Source organism: Camarhynchus parvulus, chromosome 2 (assembly GCF_901933205.1).
Source record: "Camarhynchus parvulus chromosome 2, STF_HiC, whole genome shotgun sequence".
NCBI classification, from domain to species: Eukaryota; Metazoa; Chordata; class Aves; order Passeriformes; family Thraupidae; genus Camarhynchus; species Camarhynchus parvulus.
Genome location: NC_044572.1, coordinates 150,453,865 through 150,473,066, shown reverse-complemented (window position 1 = coordinate 150,473,066; position 19,202 = coordinate 150,453,865). Strand labels below are relative to the sequence as shown.

The 19,202-nt window shown below is 46.0% G+C and overlaps 1 protein-coding gene across 2 annotated transcripts in view; it reads left to right on the top strand.

Moving 5' to 3' along the window:
- ZC3H3 (zinc finger CCCH-type containing 3) overlaps positions 1-19,202 on the top strand; it is a 127,001-nt gene that overhangs the window by 68,212 nt on the left and 39,587 nt on the right. For both annotated transcript variants that reach the window (XM_030971857.1, XM_030971858.1), the window contains one exon: positions 17,017-17,210. In XM_030971857.1, the coding sequence (XP_030827717.1) occupies positions 17,017-17,210 (194 nt within the window). The remainder of the gene's footprint in view (positions 1-17,016; positions 17,211-19,202) is intronic.

Sequence of the window (19,202 nt, the reverse complement as noted above, 5' to 3'; positions counted from 1 at the left end):
CCCTAGGCAAAGCAGAAAGCTGGAGATTTTCCTTCTGTATTGCCAAGCCAGATGGTTGCTCCCATTGTGCCACCTAGGAGAATTTCTTCCCAATATCCCATCTAACCCTGGCAGCAGGAAGCCATTCCCTGTGCCCTATCACTCCATCCCTTGTCCAAAGTCCCTCTCCAGCTCTCCAGGAGCCCCTTTAAGCACTGGAAAGGCTCTGAGGTCTTCCTGGAGCCTTCTCTTCTTCAGGGACAAGTTCCTTTTATTGTGATGGAGATGCAGAGTCGTTTGTCCTTGTTGATTGAGTATTTATGATGGGAGCTCTGGATGGTGTTTCTCTCAGATTGGATTTCTGCAGCTGGCAGCTGCTCCTGTCCTCCCCAAAGGTCCCTTTTTACCTGTCAGGACACTCTGGAGCCTTTTACCTGTTTATTCTTGTCCTTTGATTTAATCTCTGGCCACTGGGGTGGCTGTAACACCGTAGTCTTCAGAATTTTCATTCTGCCCTGTATGTATAGGTTGGATTTCTCCTACTCTTTTTTTTTATTTTATTATTTTTTAAATCCTGATCAATATTCAAGGACCATAAAAACGTTCCCCACTTATCATGAGCTGTTATCTCAACGACTCCTCACCATTATTAATAATCACTCTCAGTGTCGTGTATTGCTCTTCCTTATGGCTCCCGAGGCAAATCACGGTTGCAGGGAAGGAGTTCTAATGGTCAAGTCGCAGGCTGGGGAGGAGCAGAGCTCTTTTGCCTCTTTCTGAAAGCAGGACAACAGGTTTGGAGTAGTTTCTGTGGTTCCTGGTGGCCACCTGCTGAAGGGGAACCTCCTGAATTTAGTCATGCTGTGTCCTCCTGCAGGTGGTGACATCCATGGAGATGCTCCGTGGGCATTTTGGTACCTACCTGGCATAGGGATGTGCAAATGTGAGCTGGTATGCAGGTGCATCCGAGGTGATAGAGCCTAGCCAGTCCCGTCAAGATACTGGGGAACCCCAGAACCTCTCAAGCTTTGGTGTGAGATCTTCCCCCTTAAGGTATTTGAAAACCATAGAAGGGTTTGGGTGGGAAGGGACTTTCAAGATAATCGAGTTCCACCCCCTGCAGTGGCTAGGGACACCTCCCATTATCCCAGGTTGCTCCAAGCCCCATCCAACCTGGCCTTGGACACTGCCAGGGATGGGGCAGCCACAGCTTCTCTGGGAATCCCATTTCAGGGCCTCCCCACCCTCCCTGGGAACAATTCCTTCCCAATATCCCATCTAGTCCTTCCCTCTGCCAGTTTAAAGCCATCATCTAGACCTGGTGGTTGGCAACTGGTTCTGGAGGGCCTTGCTTGAGCAGGGCGTTGGGCCAGACTTCCAGGGATTCCTTCCAGCCTCACACATTCTGTGATCTCTCCTGAAAACCTCTGGGCATTGCTGTTGTTGATCATGGCACATCCTCTCTTGGGGCACTGGGACATCCAGAGGAATTTGAGATTTGTCCAGAGAAGCTTTGGCTGTCCCATCCCTGGAAGTGTCCAGGGTCAGTTTGGATGAGGCTGTGAGCAACCTGGTCTAGTGGAAAGTATCCCTGTCCATGGCAGAGGGAGTTGGAATGAGATGGTCTTTAAGGTCTCTTCCAACCCAAACCATTCCTGGATTTTATGATTTCACATCAAAAATTAACCCTGGGCAGGTGGTTGGACTCTCCTACAAACCTGGAGACAACTTGATCTTGCATGAACTCTGAGATACCTGGAGTTGCTGGTGGATCAACGAGCTCCCATTCCCACTTTCATTCTGCCAAATAGATATTTCCAAACCCACTCTTGAATTCCCAATCCATGCTCCTCCTCCTGCTGCCTGGTTTCCATTGCTGGATGATGGCCCCAAAAGCAATGACCCCTCCAAAGCTTGACTAATGAGCACCATGCCACCGGGAAAGGCAACTTCCTTCTTTCCTTCTCCAAGTCAGTGGTGGATTTTATTTTTTCCCCGTTGTTTTGGGGGTTGTTTTTGTTTTCTGTTTTCCCAGCTTGGCACGGTTCAGCGCTTCGGCCTTGCGAACTTGAACGCCCGGATTAATTTGTGGTTAGATCTCTGTTAAGATTGCATCCACTTCCCCAGTCAGCACTTAATTGGCAGTTGCTTGATTTAACAGCGTGGGAGCCGGCTCCGGAAAAATGGCTTGGATAAATCACTGCCTGACGCCAGAAAATAGATATAATCTCAACATTAACTACATTAATAGTAGCAGGAGCCGAATTAAGAAAGCCATAAAGTAGAGGCAGGAGAGTATAAATTATGGCCATCTCGCTGTCTTCTTCTCCAGGCTCTGCTTTCTGTCCTCTCCCTGCTGGTAGGATGGGATCAGTGCTGGTCTTGGATCCAGCTGGGTGGCATTCAGCTCTGCTGGGGACAGGGAGAAGAGCAATTCCCACAATTCACACCATTCCCAGCTCATGGGATAGCACCAGAGTGGGTCTAATCAGTTTTAGTGGCTTAGTTGATTACAGGGATCCAAGATGTTGAAGTCTGGATTTGATTTCTTCCCTCCGGAGTCCCGACCTGGGATATGGGGTCTTTTATGGGCTCTTGTCACAGGGATTTCGGGGATGATTATTTGGGGTTGGATAAGGGGAGAAAAGACATTTCCTAATGATGTGGATGCAAATCTATGCAGGGCATGTGGTGAGGTGGCCAGTTCCCAGCTCCTGGAGAACCCCCAGGAGATCCCTAACTTGTGAGTGTCCATGTTCTTCCCAGGGAGAGCTTTGCCTTTATTTCCCATCTGTGAAAACCAGGGAAAGCAACTCAGGATAAATGCTGTGAGGGCGTGTTTTTCCCGATGCTCTGGATAATGGTGAACTTCACAACTTCTCCTGCTCTTCAGGAGTCCCAGGAAAAGTGTTCCTCTAATTTTTGCATGCCATGGGATGCCAAAAACCTTCCCAGCTCTTCCAGCTGTTGCTTTATCCGTTTGTGCTGGTGTTGACTGTATATAAATTCAGAAGCACATCTGGTTGGTTGTTCCTTTTTTCCCTTCAGTCAGATCCAACTTTGATTCAGAAGGTGACAGTTTAGGGTTTTCTGTGGACATATTGGAGTGGAGATACTCCACATGGAGATTTTTGGGAGTCCTGGGATGGAGGTGGAAGCTGAGCAGCTTCATGAGGACCAAACCCTCAGTGGGAACTGAGGTGCTGGTAGTACCTCCCTGCTGGTGAGAGGGGTTCCAGAGCAGGTAATGATGCCCTAGGGCATCATGAAAATCCTTTTCCATCTACTTCTCTGTGGAAAAATGGGAAGAGGGGAATGATGATGCCAAGGAAATCGCCTTGGAAGTTGCATCCCACCATCTGGAGGGTTGGGTCAGTACTACGAGCTGGAGGCAAGTTTTGGGGTCATTTAGGAAGTTTTCTCCATTTTTTGGTTGTCCTGGAGATTTTTGTGAGTTTTTTGGGAGTTTAGGGATTGCTCTGGGTCTGGTGTCAGCAGAGGGAGACAGCTCTGTGTGAGTCTGGTGTGGGAAAGGCTAATTTGAATTTAATGAGAGAGCAAGAATTAATTGGTTTGGTCTTTGGGTGCATGTTGAACACAATATGCCAAATTTTGATGGAGCCATCAAAATCCTATAAAACCCAAACCTGACCTGAATTTTCCCCCACAATCCCTGATTAAAAGCATCTCTGGGCTGTTTGGAAGTGCAAATGCTTTTTGCACTTTAAATGCCAGGGCTTTTAATTTATTTATTATTTTAATTGTTATTATAATTATTGATACATTCATTTTCTTTACTGATAAATTATTTTATTTATTTATATTTATTTTATAAATGTAGCATGTTATCTATCTCAAGGAAGCATCCACATTATAAAATCATGGAATAGTTTGGGTTGGCAGGGAATATCATCCCATTCCAAACCCCAGCCATGGGCAGGGACACCTTCCACTATCCCAGGTTACTCCAAGCCCCATCCAACCCACCCTTGAACATTTCCAGGGATGGGGCAGCCACAGCTTCTCTGGGCATCCTGTGCCAGGGTCTCACCACCCTCACAGGGAAGGATTTCTTCCCAATATTTCATCTAACCGTGTCCTCTAGCAGTGGGAAGCCATTACCTGTGTCCTGTCCCTCCATCCCTTGTCCCAGGTCCCTCTCCAGCTCTCCTGGAGCCCCTTCAGGCACTGGAAGGGGCTCTGAGGTGTCCCTGGATCCTTCCCTTCTCCAGGCTGGACATTCCCAGCTCTCCCAGCCTGGCTGCAGAGCTGAGGGGCTCCAGCCCTTGGAGCATCTCCGTGGCCTCCTCTGGACCTGCTCCAGCAGCTCCACATCCCTCTGATGTTAGCCCCAGGTCTGGATGCATAATTCCAGGTGGGATCTCACCTGAGCAGGGCAGAGAGGCAGAATTGCCTTTTTTTCTCAGGTTTATCCTGACCTTTTCTACTTTTATTTCCAGCTTTTTGGTTCAGTTGCACCCCCCTTCACCACGTCCCGTTTTCTCCCCTGGAAATGGATTTTTAAAAGCGTCATCTTCCAGCGAATTTTCCTTTCCATCTTGTTGTTTATTAGGCTCTTAAAGGCAAAGCTTGTAATGCGTCCATTGATCGAAATTCCAATTGAAGAGATGTGAGCACATAAAATGGTCCCGACCCTTTAATAATAGAGCGATATCCTTTGGAATGTAGGCAATGCAATTAGGACAAGGAACCAACCCCCTGCCCCTTGATGGGGGCCTTTGAATCATTTTTATCCTTTGAATATATTGTTCCATATATTCAGAGTCAGAACTGAGTTCCTTTAAGTGTCTTCCTGGTGAGTATCTGATGGACTGGCGCTCTCAGAAGTGTTGGACCTTTTTTTTTAATTCCTCTTTCTCTTGGAAGCAGATCCAAATTTTTATAGATCCGTGTTTATTAATTATGCATGTCTACATTTATAAAATATATATAATATGTATTTTATATGTGGATAGAAATTGGGTGGATGGGCCGAGTCCAGCAGTGTGAAGGTCAACAAAGCCAAGTGTTGGATCGAGCACTTGGATCACAACAATTTCATGGAATGCTCCAGTCATGGATAAAGGGCTGGAGAGATGGAAATGGGCTTGGAGGTGCTGGTGGCAGTGGCTAAACATGAGTCCAGGGGGGCAAGAAAGCCACTGCCACCTGGCTTGTAGCAGCCATGTTGTGTCCATAGGCCCAGGGAAGTGTCCATCCCCCTGTTCTGGTAGTGCTGGGACAACTCCAGTCCTGGTAGGAATTTTGAGTCTCTCACAAGACAGACATGGAAGGGCTGGGATGTATTCAGGGAAGGGAATGGAGCTGGGAAGAATCTGGGGCACCAGGAGTGGCTGAGGGATCTGGGAGGGCTCAGCCTGGAGAAAAGAAGGCTCAAGAGGGACCCTCTGACTCTCCACAACTCCCTGAGAGGAGGTGGATCCAGCTGGGAGCGGGAATCTGCTCCCAGGGAACAAGGGACAGGACCAGAAGAAATGGCCTCAAACTACACCAGGGGAGGTTCAGGATGGACATCAAGAGGAATTTCTTCATGGAAAGGGTTGGAATATGCTGCCCAAGGAGGTGGTGGAGTCCCCATCCCTGGAGGTGTTCAAGGAATGCCTGGATGTGGCGCTCAGTGCTCTGGTCTGGGTGACAAAGTTTGGGATCAGTCACAGGTTGGACTTCATGATCTTGGAATTCGTGATCTTCATGGTCTTTTTCAACCTAAATGATTCCATGATTCCATATATGTTATGTATACACTTATCCGGGTGTAGACAGCGTTGGTATGAAATATTTACTGGATCATAGAATTACAGGGATGTTGAGAATTCACACCAAGGAGTCAGAGCTGACAATGCTGCTCCAGTTGTTTTGTGGGTCAGCTTATAAATGGTAAGGAGACCACCAGACAGATATACAACCACCTGCTTAAAATTTGGAGAAAAAGGTTTGGGAGTCAGCATCTGAATTTCTTATTTACTCCTTGAGTTTAATATAATGTCAGGAAAACCAATTCTTTGGGGAGGAAAAAATCATTTATACACTGTTTTCTCTGCCTTTGTAGCTAAATTTAATTTAAATTTAATTAATTAATCAAATTTAAATTTAGTTTTTAAAATGGATGTGTATCCATCCCCAGTCCAAGCTGTGGGCATGGGGTTTTCCAGAGGCAGGCAGTAGCTGGTGTTTTCCCAGCCGATAATTCCCTTTAGCACAGCGCCACTGAACTTCTTTAACCTCTTCCATACTGAGTTCCTGCTTTTCCGTGGAACCCTGCTCCTTGTCCAAGATATTTGCTTTAATTAAAATGTATCAGCTGTTCTGGCTCTTCATAGTATTATTGCTGTTTCCTGCATGAGGAAAAGAGCATTTAAAGGGAAAATATCTTTGGAAAAAGCAATTATCCCAGGTATTTTTGGAAAGCAGGCAGGAGGGAAAGCCTCCAGTGGGATTTGGCTCCGTGTCTGAGTGATTATTGTGATAAATATTCAGAGTTGGAACTGTTTGGGTCGGGATACGGACGCAGCATTGGAATGATCCTCAGCAATTAGCCTTCCTGGGATATTCCAGTGCTTGGAGCACATCCAGAGCTCTGAAATGAGATTCACAGGGGTGAGCAGAGGGAGGAATATCACTTCTGTGCCAGGACAGGGGAAGGTCTAGGAGCTGCTCTCACTTTCCCTCTGGTTTTAGCCCATCACTGAGGGTGGTAGGACACTGTCTGGGAGGTATTAAGGATTAATCCACGTGGACACAGGTCCTGGAGCTTCCCAAGCGGAACCACTGAATCCGGCAACACCTGCGTGGAGCGCCACGAGCTCCATTTCAGCTAATCAGAGTTAAACCCTAATGAACTTTGTCCAATCGCCTGAGCTAATGGGGGTAAAAGGAATCTAATTAACGGGACAATAGTTCCCGGTCTTCCCGGTGTAATCACTGATCCTCCGCCAGCATTAGAGCAGCGGGATGGAAAGCCGACTATTAGGGACCGTCAGCATTTCCATTCTCAGGCTCAGCCTAAGCGGTTTAATGGGACCTTGGCAGGGGGGTTTGGGCTGAGACTTGACCTACCTTGAAAACAGCTTTATCTTGGGAAATTGTCTTCTCCAGAGGAGCTTTTGTCTGATCTCCAGGGAGGTGTTTTCATAGCAGAAACTTTGCTGGAGAAGTTGGAATTGTTTCCAAGGATCCTCCCGTGGCTTGCTGTGGGATCAGGCCCAGGGCTGGAGGGAAACCAAGGAGGTGGTTTGGAGTTGGGCTGTCAGGGAGTGGGGAGGACAAGAGGAAATGATCTGAAGTTGTGCCAAGGGAGGTTTTGATTGGATATCAGGGAGAATTTCTTCATGGAAGGGGCTGTCAAGCACTGGAACAGTGCAGTGGTGGAGGAAAGAAGGCAGGATTAGATGGGATACAGGGAGAAAGTTCATTCCTGTGAGTGTGATGAGGGCCTGGCACAAGGCTTAAAGAATTGTTTGGGTTGGGAGGGATCTTGAAGGTCCCAACTCCCTGCCATAGGCAGGGACGCCTTCCTCCATCCCAAGTTGTTCCAAACCCCCATCCAAACTGGCCTTGGACACTCCAGGGATGGGGCAGCCTCAGCTTCTCTGGACAACCTGTGCCAGGGCCTCCCCACCCTCACAGGGAAGAATTCCATCCCAATATCCCATCTTTCCTTGCCCTCTGGTGGTGGGAAGCCATTCCCTGTCACTCCATCCCTTGTCCCAAGTCCCTCTCCAGCTCTCTTGAAGTCCCTTTAGGCACTGAAGAGGCTCTAACATCTCCCTGGGTCCTTCTTTCCTCCAGGCTGGACATTCTCCCAGGACAGTTCCATCCCTGCCCTCCTTACCTGGCCACACCAGTCCTTCAGCACAAGTGGTCACAAGGCAAATTATTTCCCCATTTTTTGTGCTTGACACATGGAGCTGGGTTTGTATCCAGGCTCTCCATCTCCTGCAAGAATGAATGGGGTTACAAACAATAGTAGGAATTTAGGAAACAGGGGCAGGGAAAAGAGCTCTCCTCTCCCACTGCTCTGAACTCCTCGAGGTGTTACTGGATCTTGTGTGTTTTTTGGAAGGTTTTGGCGGGATTTCAGGGCTTTCTCTGGCTTGAAGTGGGATCATGAGCCCTGCAGGAGCTGCCAAGTGCCGTGTGGAGCTTTGGCTTTTCATGGACACACTGGAGAGATGAAAGGGGATGGCAGCATGGGGCTGAATGGCTTTCAGAGGGAAATGGCAATAAATCCAGTGGGAGGGAATGATGACATTTGAGGGAAGAGATGGCATCCAGAGGGACCATTACAGGCTGGGCCAGTGCAAACCTTGGGAAGCCCAAGGCCAAGGTCCTGTAAGTGGATAGGACAATCCCAGGGACAGACCCAGGTTGCATGGGGAGTGGATTGAGAGCAGCCCTGAGAAGGATTTGGGGGTGTTGGTGGATGAAAAATGGGATGTGCCTCATCCATGTGTGCTGGAACCCAAAAGTTCCCTGTGTCCTGGACTCATCCCACAGTGTGGGCAGCGGGAGAGGAGGAATTCCAGCCCCTCCACCCTGCTCAGGTGAGATCCCACCTGCAGAGCTCCCTCCAGCTCTGGGGTCTAACAGCAAAGGGATGTGGAGCTGCTGGAGCAGGTCCAGAGGAGGCCATGGAGATGCTCCAAGTGCTGGAGCCCTTCTGCTCTGGAGCCAGGCTGGGAGAGCTGGGAATGTCCAGCCTGGAGAAGGGAAGGATCCAGGGAGACCTCAGAGCTCCTTCCAGTGTCTGAAGGGACTCCAGGAGAGCTGGAGAGGGACTTTGGACAAGGGATGGAGGGACAGGACACAGGGAATGGCTTTCCACTGCCAGAGGGCAGGGATAGATGGGATATTGGGAGGGAAAAATTCTTTCTTGTGAGAGTGGGGAGGAGCTGGAATGGAATTTCCAGAGAAGCTGTGTCTGCCCCTGGATCCCTGGAAGTGTCCAAGGCCAGGTTGGACAGGTTTTGAAACAACCTGGGATAGTGGAAGGTGTCCCTGCCCATGTCAGGGGGTTGGCTTGGATGATCTTGAAGGTCCCTTCCGACCCAAACCATCCCATGATTCTGTGGAATATTCCCCCTTAGTTTAGCCCAAAGTTGCCTGTAAATTTTGCAGCCCTTTGAGATCAACTGCAAGGAGATCAGGATATTTTGTTCATACCTGGGTCTTTCCAAGTGGAATTATTTGAAGAGTTATCCAGTCTATGTGAGGATTGGCAAGAGGCATCCTTCTATGGGATGTGGAAACTGGGGAAAACCATGAAAATCTCCTCCACAACACTTCAGTGCAGGTGTAATGCCATGTTTCTTTTTTTTTTTTTTTTTTTGTGGAGGAATCTCTGTTCTCATTGGTTGATAACCATTAAATTTACTTGCAACTATTTTCCTTTCCAGGTCAGGGGGAATTTATTGGGAAGGTACGTCTTTATTTAGGTAATTAGGGAGCTTAATAGGTGCTCATTGAAATTCATAATTTTTCCCAGGTTTTGAAAATGCTAAATGAGATCTGGGATGGATTATTATTTTTTTTCCTTGAGATTAACATTAAGCTGCATTTGAATGGAAATTCAGATTCAATTGAACCAAATTAAAACAGGGGTTTTTTTTAAGTGTTTGTTTCATAATTAGAAGTAATTATTGAAAGGAGGGAATTGTTTATGGGTAAATTAATGCGTTTTTGCCCGTCACTGTGTATTTAAAACTAATGGATCCTCTGTATTTATGGATGTATGTGGGGAAAAGACATATCCCTTTCTATTTTTAATTTCCAATCACTTTTCCAACCTCAAATATCATCAAGAATGGACTGAATGATTTGAATTATCCCAATCAGGTTCTTCAGATAAATTAAATCTTAATGTAGAAAGTGTTTATTTGATGTTTGACCTTTATTATTTTAAAGAGAAAGCATCAATGTTGATAAAAATGCCATAAATCAAACATTTTAGTGGAATTACTTCCTTTTAGCTGTAAATTTGGGGTCTTCAGGGATCTGATGGGTGAGGATAAAGATGGAGAAGCTTCCGAGGGGCATCTTGGAGCATTCCTGGTGTGTTTGAGGAACACTTCTAGCCCTAAATCCTGTGTTGTTTGCTAAGGAATGATGAATGACTGAGGAAAATGGGATTTTTGGGATTTTTTTTTTCTTCCTGAATGAGGATTTTCCATTGTCACCTCCCAGGCTTGTGGCAGACGAGCTCCCTCCTTCCTCACCTCTCTCCCTGTTGCTTCCCGTAACCATTGCCCCCGCGATGATCCGCTCTTTCCTCGGGATTCAAATGCCAGCATGCAAATGTGATTTCTGACTATGTAAGGATTACTTTCAAAAAAAAAATATATATATACAAGCTAAGCCCAAAGAAGAAATCCAGTAGTAAAAGAAAACCTTTCTTTAAGAGCCACTTGTATCGCCGCCAGTGCCAGGAAATCCTCTCCGTTTCAGCTGGCTGGAAACGCCGCTGGGATGTTCCTGCTCTGCTCGTGGGGTTGTGTTTAACTTAGAGACATCGAATACTCTAAAAATGTTGCATTTCAAGTGTAGGGGAATTTTTGTGGGGGTTTGGGTGGGGTTTTTGGATCACGTGGTCTTGTGTTGATGAGGGGATTGGGGTGTTAAGTGTGAGCAGGCTGGAGCGACTCATCCTTGTTTTTAACCTTCGTTTTCCATGTTGGCTTGGAAATCTCCCACTTTTTTTCCTTTTTATTTAGATTAATATATAAAATTATAATGTTAGATATAGATTATCTGAAGAGGGAATGTATTTTCCCAGCTAGCTCCTGGCTGAAGTTTTGGTGGTTTTACTCTATTCTGAGCAGGTTTGGAACTCCATTCTGAGAAGGGAATGGAGCTGGAGAAGGGTCTGGAGCACCAGGAACTGCTGAGGGATCTGGTGAGGCTCAGCCTGGAGAAAAGGAGGCTCGGGGGGACCTTCTGGCTCTCCACAGCTCCCTGGCAGGGTGGTGAATCCAGGTGGGGTTCAGGATCTGTTCCCAGGGAACAAGAGACAAGAAAAGAGGAAACAGCCTCAGGCTGTGACAGGAGAGGATTAGTTTGAATATTGGGAAGCTTTTTTCATGGAAAGGTTGGGCAGGCTGCCCAAGGCAGTGGTGGAATCCCCACCCCCCTAGGAATTTAACATCTGTCTGGATGTGACACTTTGGAATGTGGCTTAGTGGTGGCCTTGGCTGTGCTGGGAGAATGGTTGGGCTGGATGATCTTGGAGAACTTTTCCCACCTAAATGCCTGTGGAATTCTCTGAAGGATACAGCTGGGCTGTGTTTAATCATGGGAAATCAGACTTGGTCAACACAAGCACCTACTAAGCAGCAGCATGAAATGTTCTGAGTGAGGCAAAGTTGCTGCTTCGAGAGATGCACTGGGAAAGCCTGAACCTCGTCCTACAGAATCATGGAATGCTTTGAGTTGGAAGTGGCCTAAGAGATCATCTTGTCCAAACCCCTGCCATGGGCAGGGACACCTTCCACTAGCCCAGGTTGCTCCAAGCCCCATCCAACCTGGCATTAAGAGTTTTGTCAGCCTGGAACCTCCCTTTTTAACATTTTTAGCATCAGGCTCTGATTTTCCCCACAGTTGACGTCGAACCTGCACCAGCTACGCTGCCGTTTTTAAACATTTTTATGTCGTTCCTCCACCCCCTCTTCATTAAAAATTTTTCTTCCGCTGTCCACCCTGGGGGTGGGGGAAAGACAACCCTCAACCTTGTGTAGTCAAGGTTATGGCGATAAATTCCGGAGCATTGTCACTTCTATTCGGAGTAAATTGGCCGGCCGCTCTTGGGCTGAAGGGGAGATAATTTGCTGTAGTATTTCAAATGGATTAGAAATGGATTTGAAGGGAAAGTTCATGCCTCCCATTACAAAGGCTAGAAAGAAGACTATCTTAAGGCACTGTTCACACTCTAGCCTTCATTATCCACGCTTAATACCTTTCCTATTTTCCAGCGTTAATGAAATTTCCTGCCGGAGCGGGGCCTTGTGGACGGACGGGAGGACTCTTTAGATCTGCGGGATGCGCGGCAGAAAGGGAATTACAAGGCCCTCGTGTCGAGGGGCCCAGTGTATTCTTCAGGTCCTTGGCCCAGCTATTATCTCGTTAATTTTATCCTCTTTTGTCAATACAGTTCATTTCCAAAGGCCGTCCTTTCCATTAGGGTAACAATTCCACAGAGAGCTGGGATCCCGCCGCCGATGAAAAGCGATGGGAGTTTGGCTCTGTGCCCTCGCCGGTGGCTTTTCCCTGCCACCACCAGCTTGGATGTCACTAAGAGGGAGGGGGACACACACACTGGTGGCTGTGTTGGGGCCACACAAGCACTTGGGAGCAACAACTTGGATTCAGAGGGAAATGAAGGGTTCCTGTAAGTGAAGTTTGGGAAGTTGAGTTCCCTCCCCGCTCTTCTGTGTGGGTGCGGTTTTTCCATATAAAACAAAATTTCCCTTAAATTTTAAATCTCTTAAGGCTCCTATAATATAATAAATATCCTGCCTAATATAATAAATAATAAATACAATAAATATTCTAATAAATATTACTTTATATATATAAAAGGATGATGGAACATCACTGCTTGGACATTTGCACCACCCAGAAGCTGGAAATGGAGGTAGCCAAGCCTCCAGTGAGCTCAAACTGAGCCTCTGGTTGGTACTCCCCATCCCTGGAAGTGTTCAAGGCCAGGTTGAATGGGGCTTGGAGTGAACTGTTCTACTGGAACGTGGCCCTGCCCATGGAGGCGGATTGAAACTTGGTGATTTTGAAGATGCATTTCAACCCAAATCATTCTGTGATGATTCCATGGCTTCAGTCTGGTGGCCCTTGGGGCTTTGGCATGCCTGAGCAGATGTTCTGCAGAAGTTTTGCTTGGAGACTACCCAGAGGTCACTGGTCTCCTCAAAAATACAGCTTTAAATTAGAGGAGGTTCAACCCCAGTCCCTTTGGGGAATGAGATGAATTTTGATGTTTTTGTCAAAATCCTTGAAAAAAAATCATAGATTCATGGAATGGATTGGCAGGAACCTTAAAAATCATCCTGTTCCAACTCTCTGCCTCAGTGGGGATGTTCTGATACCACATCTGCATTTGGAGCCTCCCTCAGTTTGGAGCTTGGCCATCCCTAAGAAATTCTAAAGAGAGAAGTGTGTGACCACTTTGGTGATCTTGAGCAGGAAGGCAAGAAAATCAATATCCTGAGGATTTGGGGGATTCAAGCAACTGGGTGTTAAACTGGTGCTTAAACCAGGGAGTCAGGCTTAGGGGGTGTGAGCAGCCACTGGGGCTGTGCAGGGTTTAGGGTGGGCTGGGATTTATTGACATTGCAGCCAAAAAAGGTTTCATTTAATGCATTATCTCATATATATGTGCGTCTGTGTGATAATATAATGTATTAGGGCATGTATGTAAATTTATATTCAATAGATATTGAATGTATCTCTATAAATATAGAATATTTTTAATATATATTATCTACATATAATATATAAATATAATTATATAGATACAATATCTATTTGAATACATATAATATCTATTTAAATATGTTTACCCTTTATGTATATATATGTCTGCATGTAGTTTATATATATCTATAGTGTATCTGTATATCTGTAGATCTAGAGATCTGTATATCTGTGCCCTGGTTGCTTCCACAGCTGTGCCACATCCCAGTCTTTCCCTACAAATCAGAGTGTGGAATGTTGGATGAAACCCTGACTTCTTCCTTCCCCTCTACTAGAGTTAAGAAAAATATGAAATGTATAATATATAGAAAACAATATCTATATATTATGTGTATTACCTATATATTAGTGAATATATGTAATTCAATATATATTCTATATATTCAATAATATATTAATAATATAAAGCACTAAGAATAAAAATAGTATCTGGGCCTCATATAAATTATCTCTAAGTATTAATAAATATATATATTGAACATATCTAGATGTTATTGAATATATATAATTCAATATATGCATTCAGTGCATATATTCAATAATATCTAGAGATAATTGATGGATATAGGAGGCCCAGAGAATACAGGTGATAATATATAGATTTATGTATGAAAGTATCAATATTTGTTATTCCATGTTTTATATAGATCTTGTATTTCAATACATACAATCAGGGTATATATATTCAATTATGTGTGTATCTATATGGAAATTGATGTGTGTGGATAAATCTATATATAACCCAGAGATAACATATAGGGAATATATATGGAATTACAGAAGTCCTTAAAAGGACTGATTCAGTGGGGAAAAAGGAGCCCCAAATCCACTGGCACTACAGCCCCTGTGAATGGAGGAATGGAGCATCCAGGGGTCCTCCCAGGAATGTGTCTCTGGGAGGAATAGGAGATGGATGGAGCTGGGATGGGTCTTGTCACAGCCATGGTGGTGTTTTGCAGTACCTTCATTAGAATCCTGGAATGGGTTGGGTTGGAAGGTTAAAGCTCATCCAGTTCCATGGAAGCCATGGGGAAGGACGCCTTCCACTATCCCAGGGCTCCAAGCCCTGTCCAACTTGGCCTTGGACACTTCCAGGGATGGGGCAGCTGCAGCTTCTCCGGGAGCTCCATTCCAGCACCCTCCCTGGGAAGAATTCCTTCCCAATATCTTACCCAATTCTGCCCTCTGGCAGTGGGAAGCCATTCCATGTGTCCTGTCACTCCATCTCTTTTCCACAGTCTCTCTCCAGCTCTCCTGGAGCCCCTTTAGGCATGGCAAGGTCTCCCTGGATCCTTCCCTTCTCCAGGTTGAACACCCCCAGCTCTCCCAGCCTGGCTCCAGAGCAGAGGGGCTCCAGCCCTCGGAGCATCTCTGTGGCCTTCCTCTGGATCTGCTCCAACAGATCCACATCCTTCTACTGCTGGGACCCCAGAGCTGGACACAAAACTCCAGATGGGATCTCAGAAAAGCAGAGGAGAGGGTGAGAATCATCTCTGTCACCCTCCTGGCTGTTTGATATTTGATATTATTTGTATTGCCCCTGATGTGGCCACACAACCTTTCTTCAGGTCCTGCAGCCACTGCTGGATGCATCCGTGGTTTTGCTGGAGTTTTCTGGGATGTGCTGGGTGGTCCCTTAGTGACCCAAGTGTCCCTCATGCCATCGCCACCTTCACCCAACAACGCCACCGCCGTGACTCCTTTGCAAGTCACTCAGACTTGATGCTCCTCTCTGGAGCAGTTCTGTGAGGAGGAAACCCTGGGGGAACTAAAACGAGGAATTTATCCAATTCCCATCCCCTTTCCACAAAAACCAGGCAGCAAATTTTCCGAGCTCGGTAGCCAGTGGCAACAGCCCTCCGGAATGAATAGGCTGTCACGCTCAGCATTAGGAAATGTAACTATTCCATTTTCCAGCTCTCTTTTTCTTTGGAGCACATGTTCATTTAAAGGAAATGCTCATCGGGGTTTGCATTCCGCTGATAGGATAGCGGGATCTTAATTTACGGATATTCTCCGGTAATGCGCGGTTTATATACGTTCTGCTAATAGCATTATGAGCATAGTTTGGGCTAATACAAAATTAGAGCTCTAATTTGCATAAACAAATTACTGTTTGGATTAGCGCTAAATGAGGAAGGGGACTGATATTGGAGGAGATTTGATTTGGCTGCAGTGGCTCTGTTTGGATAATGGGGGATGGATAGGAACGAGCTGGGAGGCTGTGTTGCGGGTCGGGAAGGAGGTGGGGTGGTGCAGGAGGTATCAGGTCATGGAGTGGACAAGATTTTGGGTGACAGAGGAGCCTCTCTGGGGCATGTGGCAAGGTGGGGGGGGTTGGCCTCTTTTCCCTGTCAACCAGCAACAAGATGAGAGGAAATGGCCTCAAGCTGTGCCAGAGGAGGTTCAGGTTGGACATCAGAAGGAATTTATTCATGGAAAGGATTGTTAAACATTAGGATGAGCTGTCCAGGTGGAATGGAGTCCCTGTCCCTGGAGGTGCTCAAGGAATGCCTGGACGTGACACTCAGTGCTCTGGTCTAATTGACAAAGTGGTGATCGGTCACAGGTTGGACTTCATGGCCTTGGAGGTCTTTTCTAAAAGATTTTGGGATTCTGTGATATTTATCCCTCAGGCGTCACTTTGGAGCTTACTGGGTCCTTCAGAGTAACGTTATGGGCAACAGTAACTAGATCGCGATTCCCAATCCATTTCCATCCCACTGACTCAATATTGGGTTTGTGAATACTGGTGAATTTAGGGAGAGTTGAGGAGGTGGGAACAGGTCCCCAGCCCCACCCACTGGACCCTGCTGAGGTCCAGCATCAGCTCCAGGTGACTGGTGGGGATAGAAATGCTCTTGGGTGATTTGTCCCACGTAGGGATTGAGAAAAATCCTTCCAAGAGCCAGATCTGAGGGCAGAATAAAAATATTAAAGTTGTGGTATCTGATTAATAACAGGAATAATGATAGCAAAGATACAGACTCATGGAATGTTTAGGTTGGAATGGACCTTAAAGACCATCTAGTTCCAAACCCCTGCCATGGACAGGGATGCCACCCACTGGATCAAGTTGCTCAGAGTCCCATCCCACCTGGCTTTGATGTACTTCCAGGAATGTCAAAGATTGTAGAACTCCATAAAACTTGACTAAGGTCAGTGAAGGTCCCACCTTGCTGATTCTCTCATGGGATTGCATCCACATTTCCTTGTTTCTGCTGGGGGTAGAGGTGCAAGCAAGGGTGGGAGAAGTTGTGGGAGAGTCCCTGAAGGTAATTTTTTTGGTATTAGACATGAGGAATCAGAGCTTTTCCTCTGTCAACAGGAAGAACATCCCTGCTTCTTCCATACATCTCCATTCCAGTGGGAGCTGTCCCTGCCCTTGGAAATGGGGTTGGAATGAGATGATCTTGAAGGTCCCTTTGAACCCAAACCATTCCATAAGTCTCCCATTCCATGGTTTGCTCATGAAGTAACACCTCCTTGTGACATTTTCCCAAATTTGGGCTGACCTTGACTTTATTTTTCCTGCAGATCCCCATTGTTAAACCAAACCCGACCCTCACTCCAAGGTGGCAAATCCCAGCTCGTCCAACAGCGCTGGAGGAACAAAGGCTTCCGCTGCATCGGCGGCGTCATGTACCGGGTGTCGGCCAACAAACTCTCCAAAACTTCCAGCAGCCCTCTCCGTGCCAGGGACCTGGGCACCAGAACTCCCATCAGAGCAGGTGAGCAGGAATTTGTCCCAGTTCATGTCCAAAATCCATTGAGTTCAGTTTTTAGTTGTTTATTCCCAGCCTGTGGGTTGCGACTCATCCTCCGACCTCACAGAATTCCGGATGGTGGACATCCCATGGTGCCAAGTGCCGTTCTTGCTTTATAGTCGCTCCAAAGGGGAAATAATGTTGGAGGAATTAAAAGTTTAGGAGAATTGAGGTTTTCTTAAGTCAGACTTAATTCAAGCTTGTGGAGACACGCCGTTGAACTTGGTTTAATGGGCAAAATCCTGGATAACTTCAAACAGCACAAGGTTGAATGTGCTTGAGATGCTGATCAAATTACGTTCAATATTGACCTAAAAATTTGGGAAGATCATTCTGCAGATAACCATGGAATGATGCCCCATTTTGATGAATTCCCAGCTTTACATCATGGCTTTTATTGAATTTGTGTTTCAGCTCCTCCTGTGTTTGGCATCTTAAGTGTAACTCTTAAAAAAGATTAGATTTTAACTGTGCTTAAAGTATTTTTAAAATTTCTTCTTGGTCTCAAATATTTTTGCTCCCTAACTGTTTATTGAAAATTTTTGGGGATAGTTAAACTGGGGAAGGTGGATCAGAGTTTGGAGACTCAGAAAAAGTGACCATAAAATAGCTCAGGCATTTGTGGGAAAAAATTTGGATTTTTTCCAAGAGCTTTGCTACTGGATCAGGATAATCAACTGCACAAAACCAGCTCGAGGGTGGTTCTGCCTTAAGCACCATCTCTGGACATTGAAGATGTCACTAAAGACAGAAAATATCCTGCAGGAATGGAAGAAAAGGGGTGAAACCCAGGACATGGACAGGGATGTTGTTGGATGGAGTAGGGGATGGATTTCAGAACAGAGTTGGAGCACTAGGAAGAGTCCTGGGGAGAAGTGATGGCTGGAAGGACTGGAAAAGTGGAAGATCTGGGGCTGCCAAGCAAAGGAAGGATGCCTCTCCATGAGCAGGTGGAGCAGCCAAAAACCAAGGGGCTTAAACTGGTGGGAGAGCTTTCCAAGGACAAGGATGATGAAATGTTGGACTCATTTGGCTCTAAAATCTCCATTATTTTAAAGATTTTTTTAAAGAACAGGTGTAATGAACTTCTTTTTCAGGAGGTCCTGCCTCCCAGCAAGAAGGTGAATTTTTTTTATTTATCCAAGTGCAAGGAAGTCTCTAAATTTGTCTGGAAATAGACAAATGAGCAAAGTCTCATTTGGGCAACTCAGCAAAGGCTGATGGATTCAACCTGTCCATGAATATCCATCACTGGATTGGGACCAAGCAGAGAAACACCAACTTAGAGGCAAATTTCTGGAAGAGGGATGAAACCAATGGTAACTTGGGAGGATTTCTGCAGATTCAGACCTTAGAATTGCTTGTGGTGGGTACCTGAAGGGATTTGGGGTGACAGGGCATGGAACAGATGTGATGCCCCCATTTTTCCTTTCTCGCTGAAACCACGTCTTCTAGTGAGGTCTCATTCAGATAATTGGGTTTAATTAGTCCCACTTAGGGAGGGACGATTCCTTCCAGGTCTATTCCCTATAAAATACAATCCCATCTAATTATTATTTTGAAGATGTTCCTTATTTTGCTGTTGCCTCTTTCCCCCTGCCACATAGTACAAAGTGTGGCTTTGTAACCACAAAACCTGAGGAGCTGCTGTGAATCAGTATTTTCGTGTCATCTTTCATCTCTCCCCACAATTCATCCTCCTTCCCAAGGATGGATTCCACAGATTCCTCTTGCCTTAGGATAACTGGGCCTGGCAGGGCGGAAGATTTGTGTGTTCTCATCGGCTGCGAACGTTTGCTCAACGGTCTGTGTTTTCAACACTTGACAAAGTTTATTTAAAAGATGGAAAAAAACGGCTTTTCCTTTCCCTTTCAGTGCCAGGCACCATGTGTTTGGAATAGGGGAGAGATGGGAAATGCTCCTGACAGTTTAATAGCTTGGAGTTTACTTCCAGTG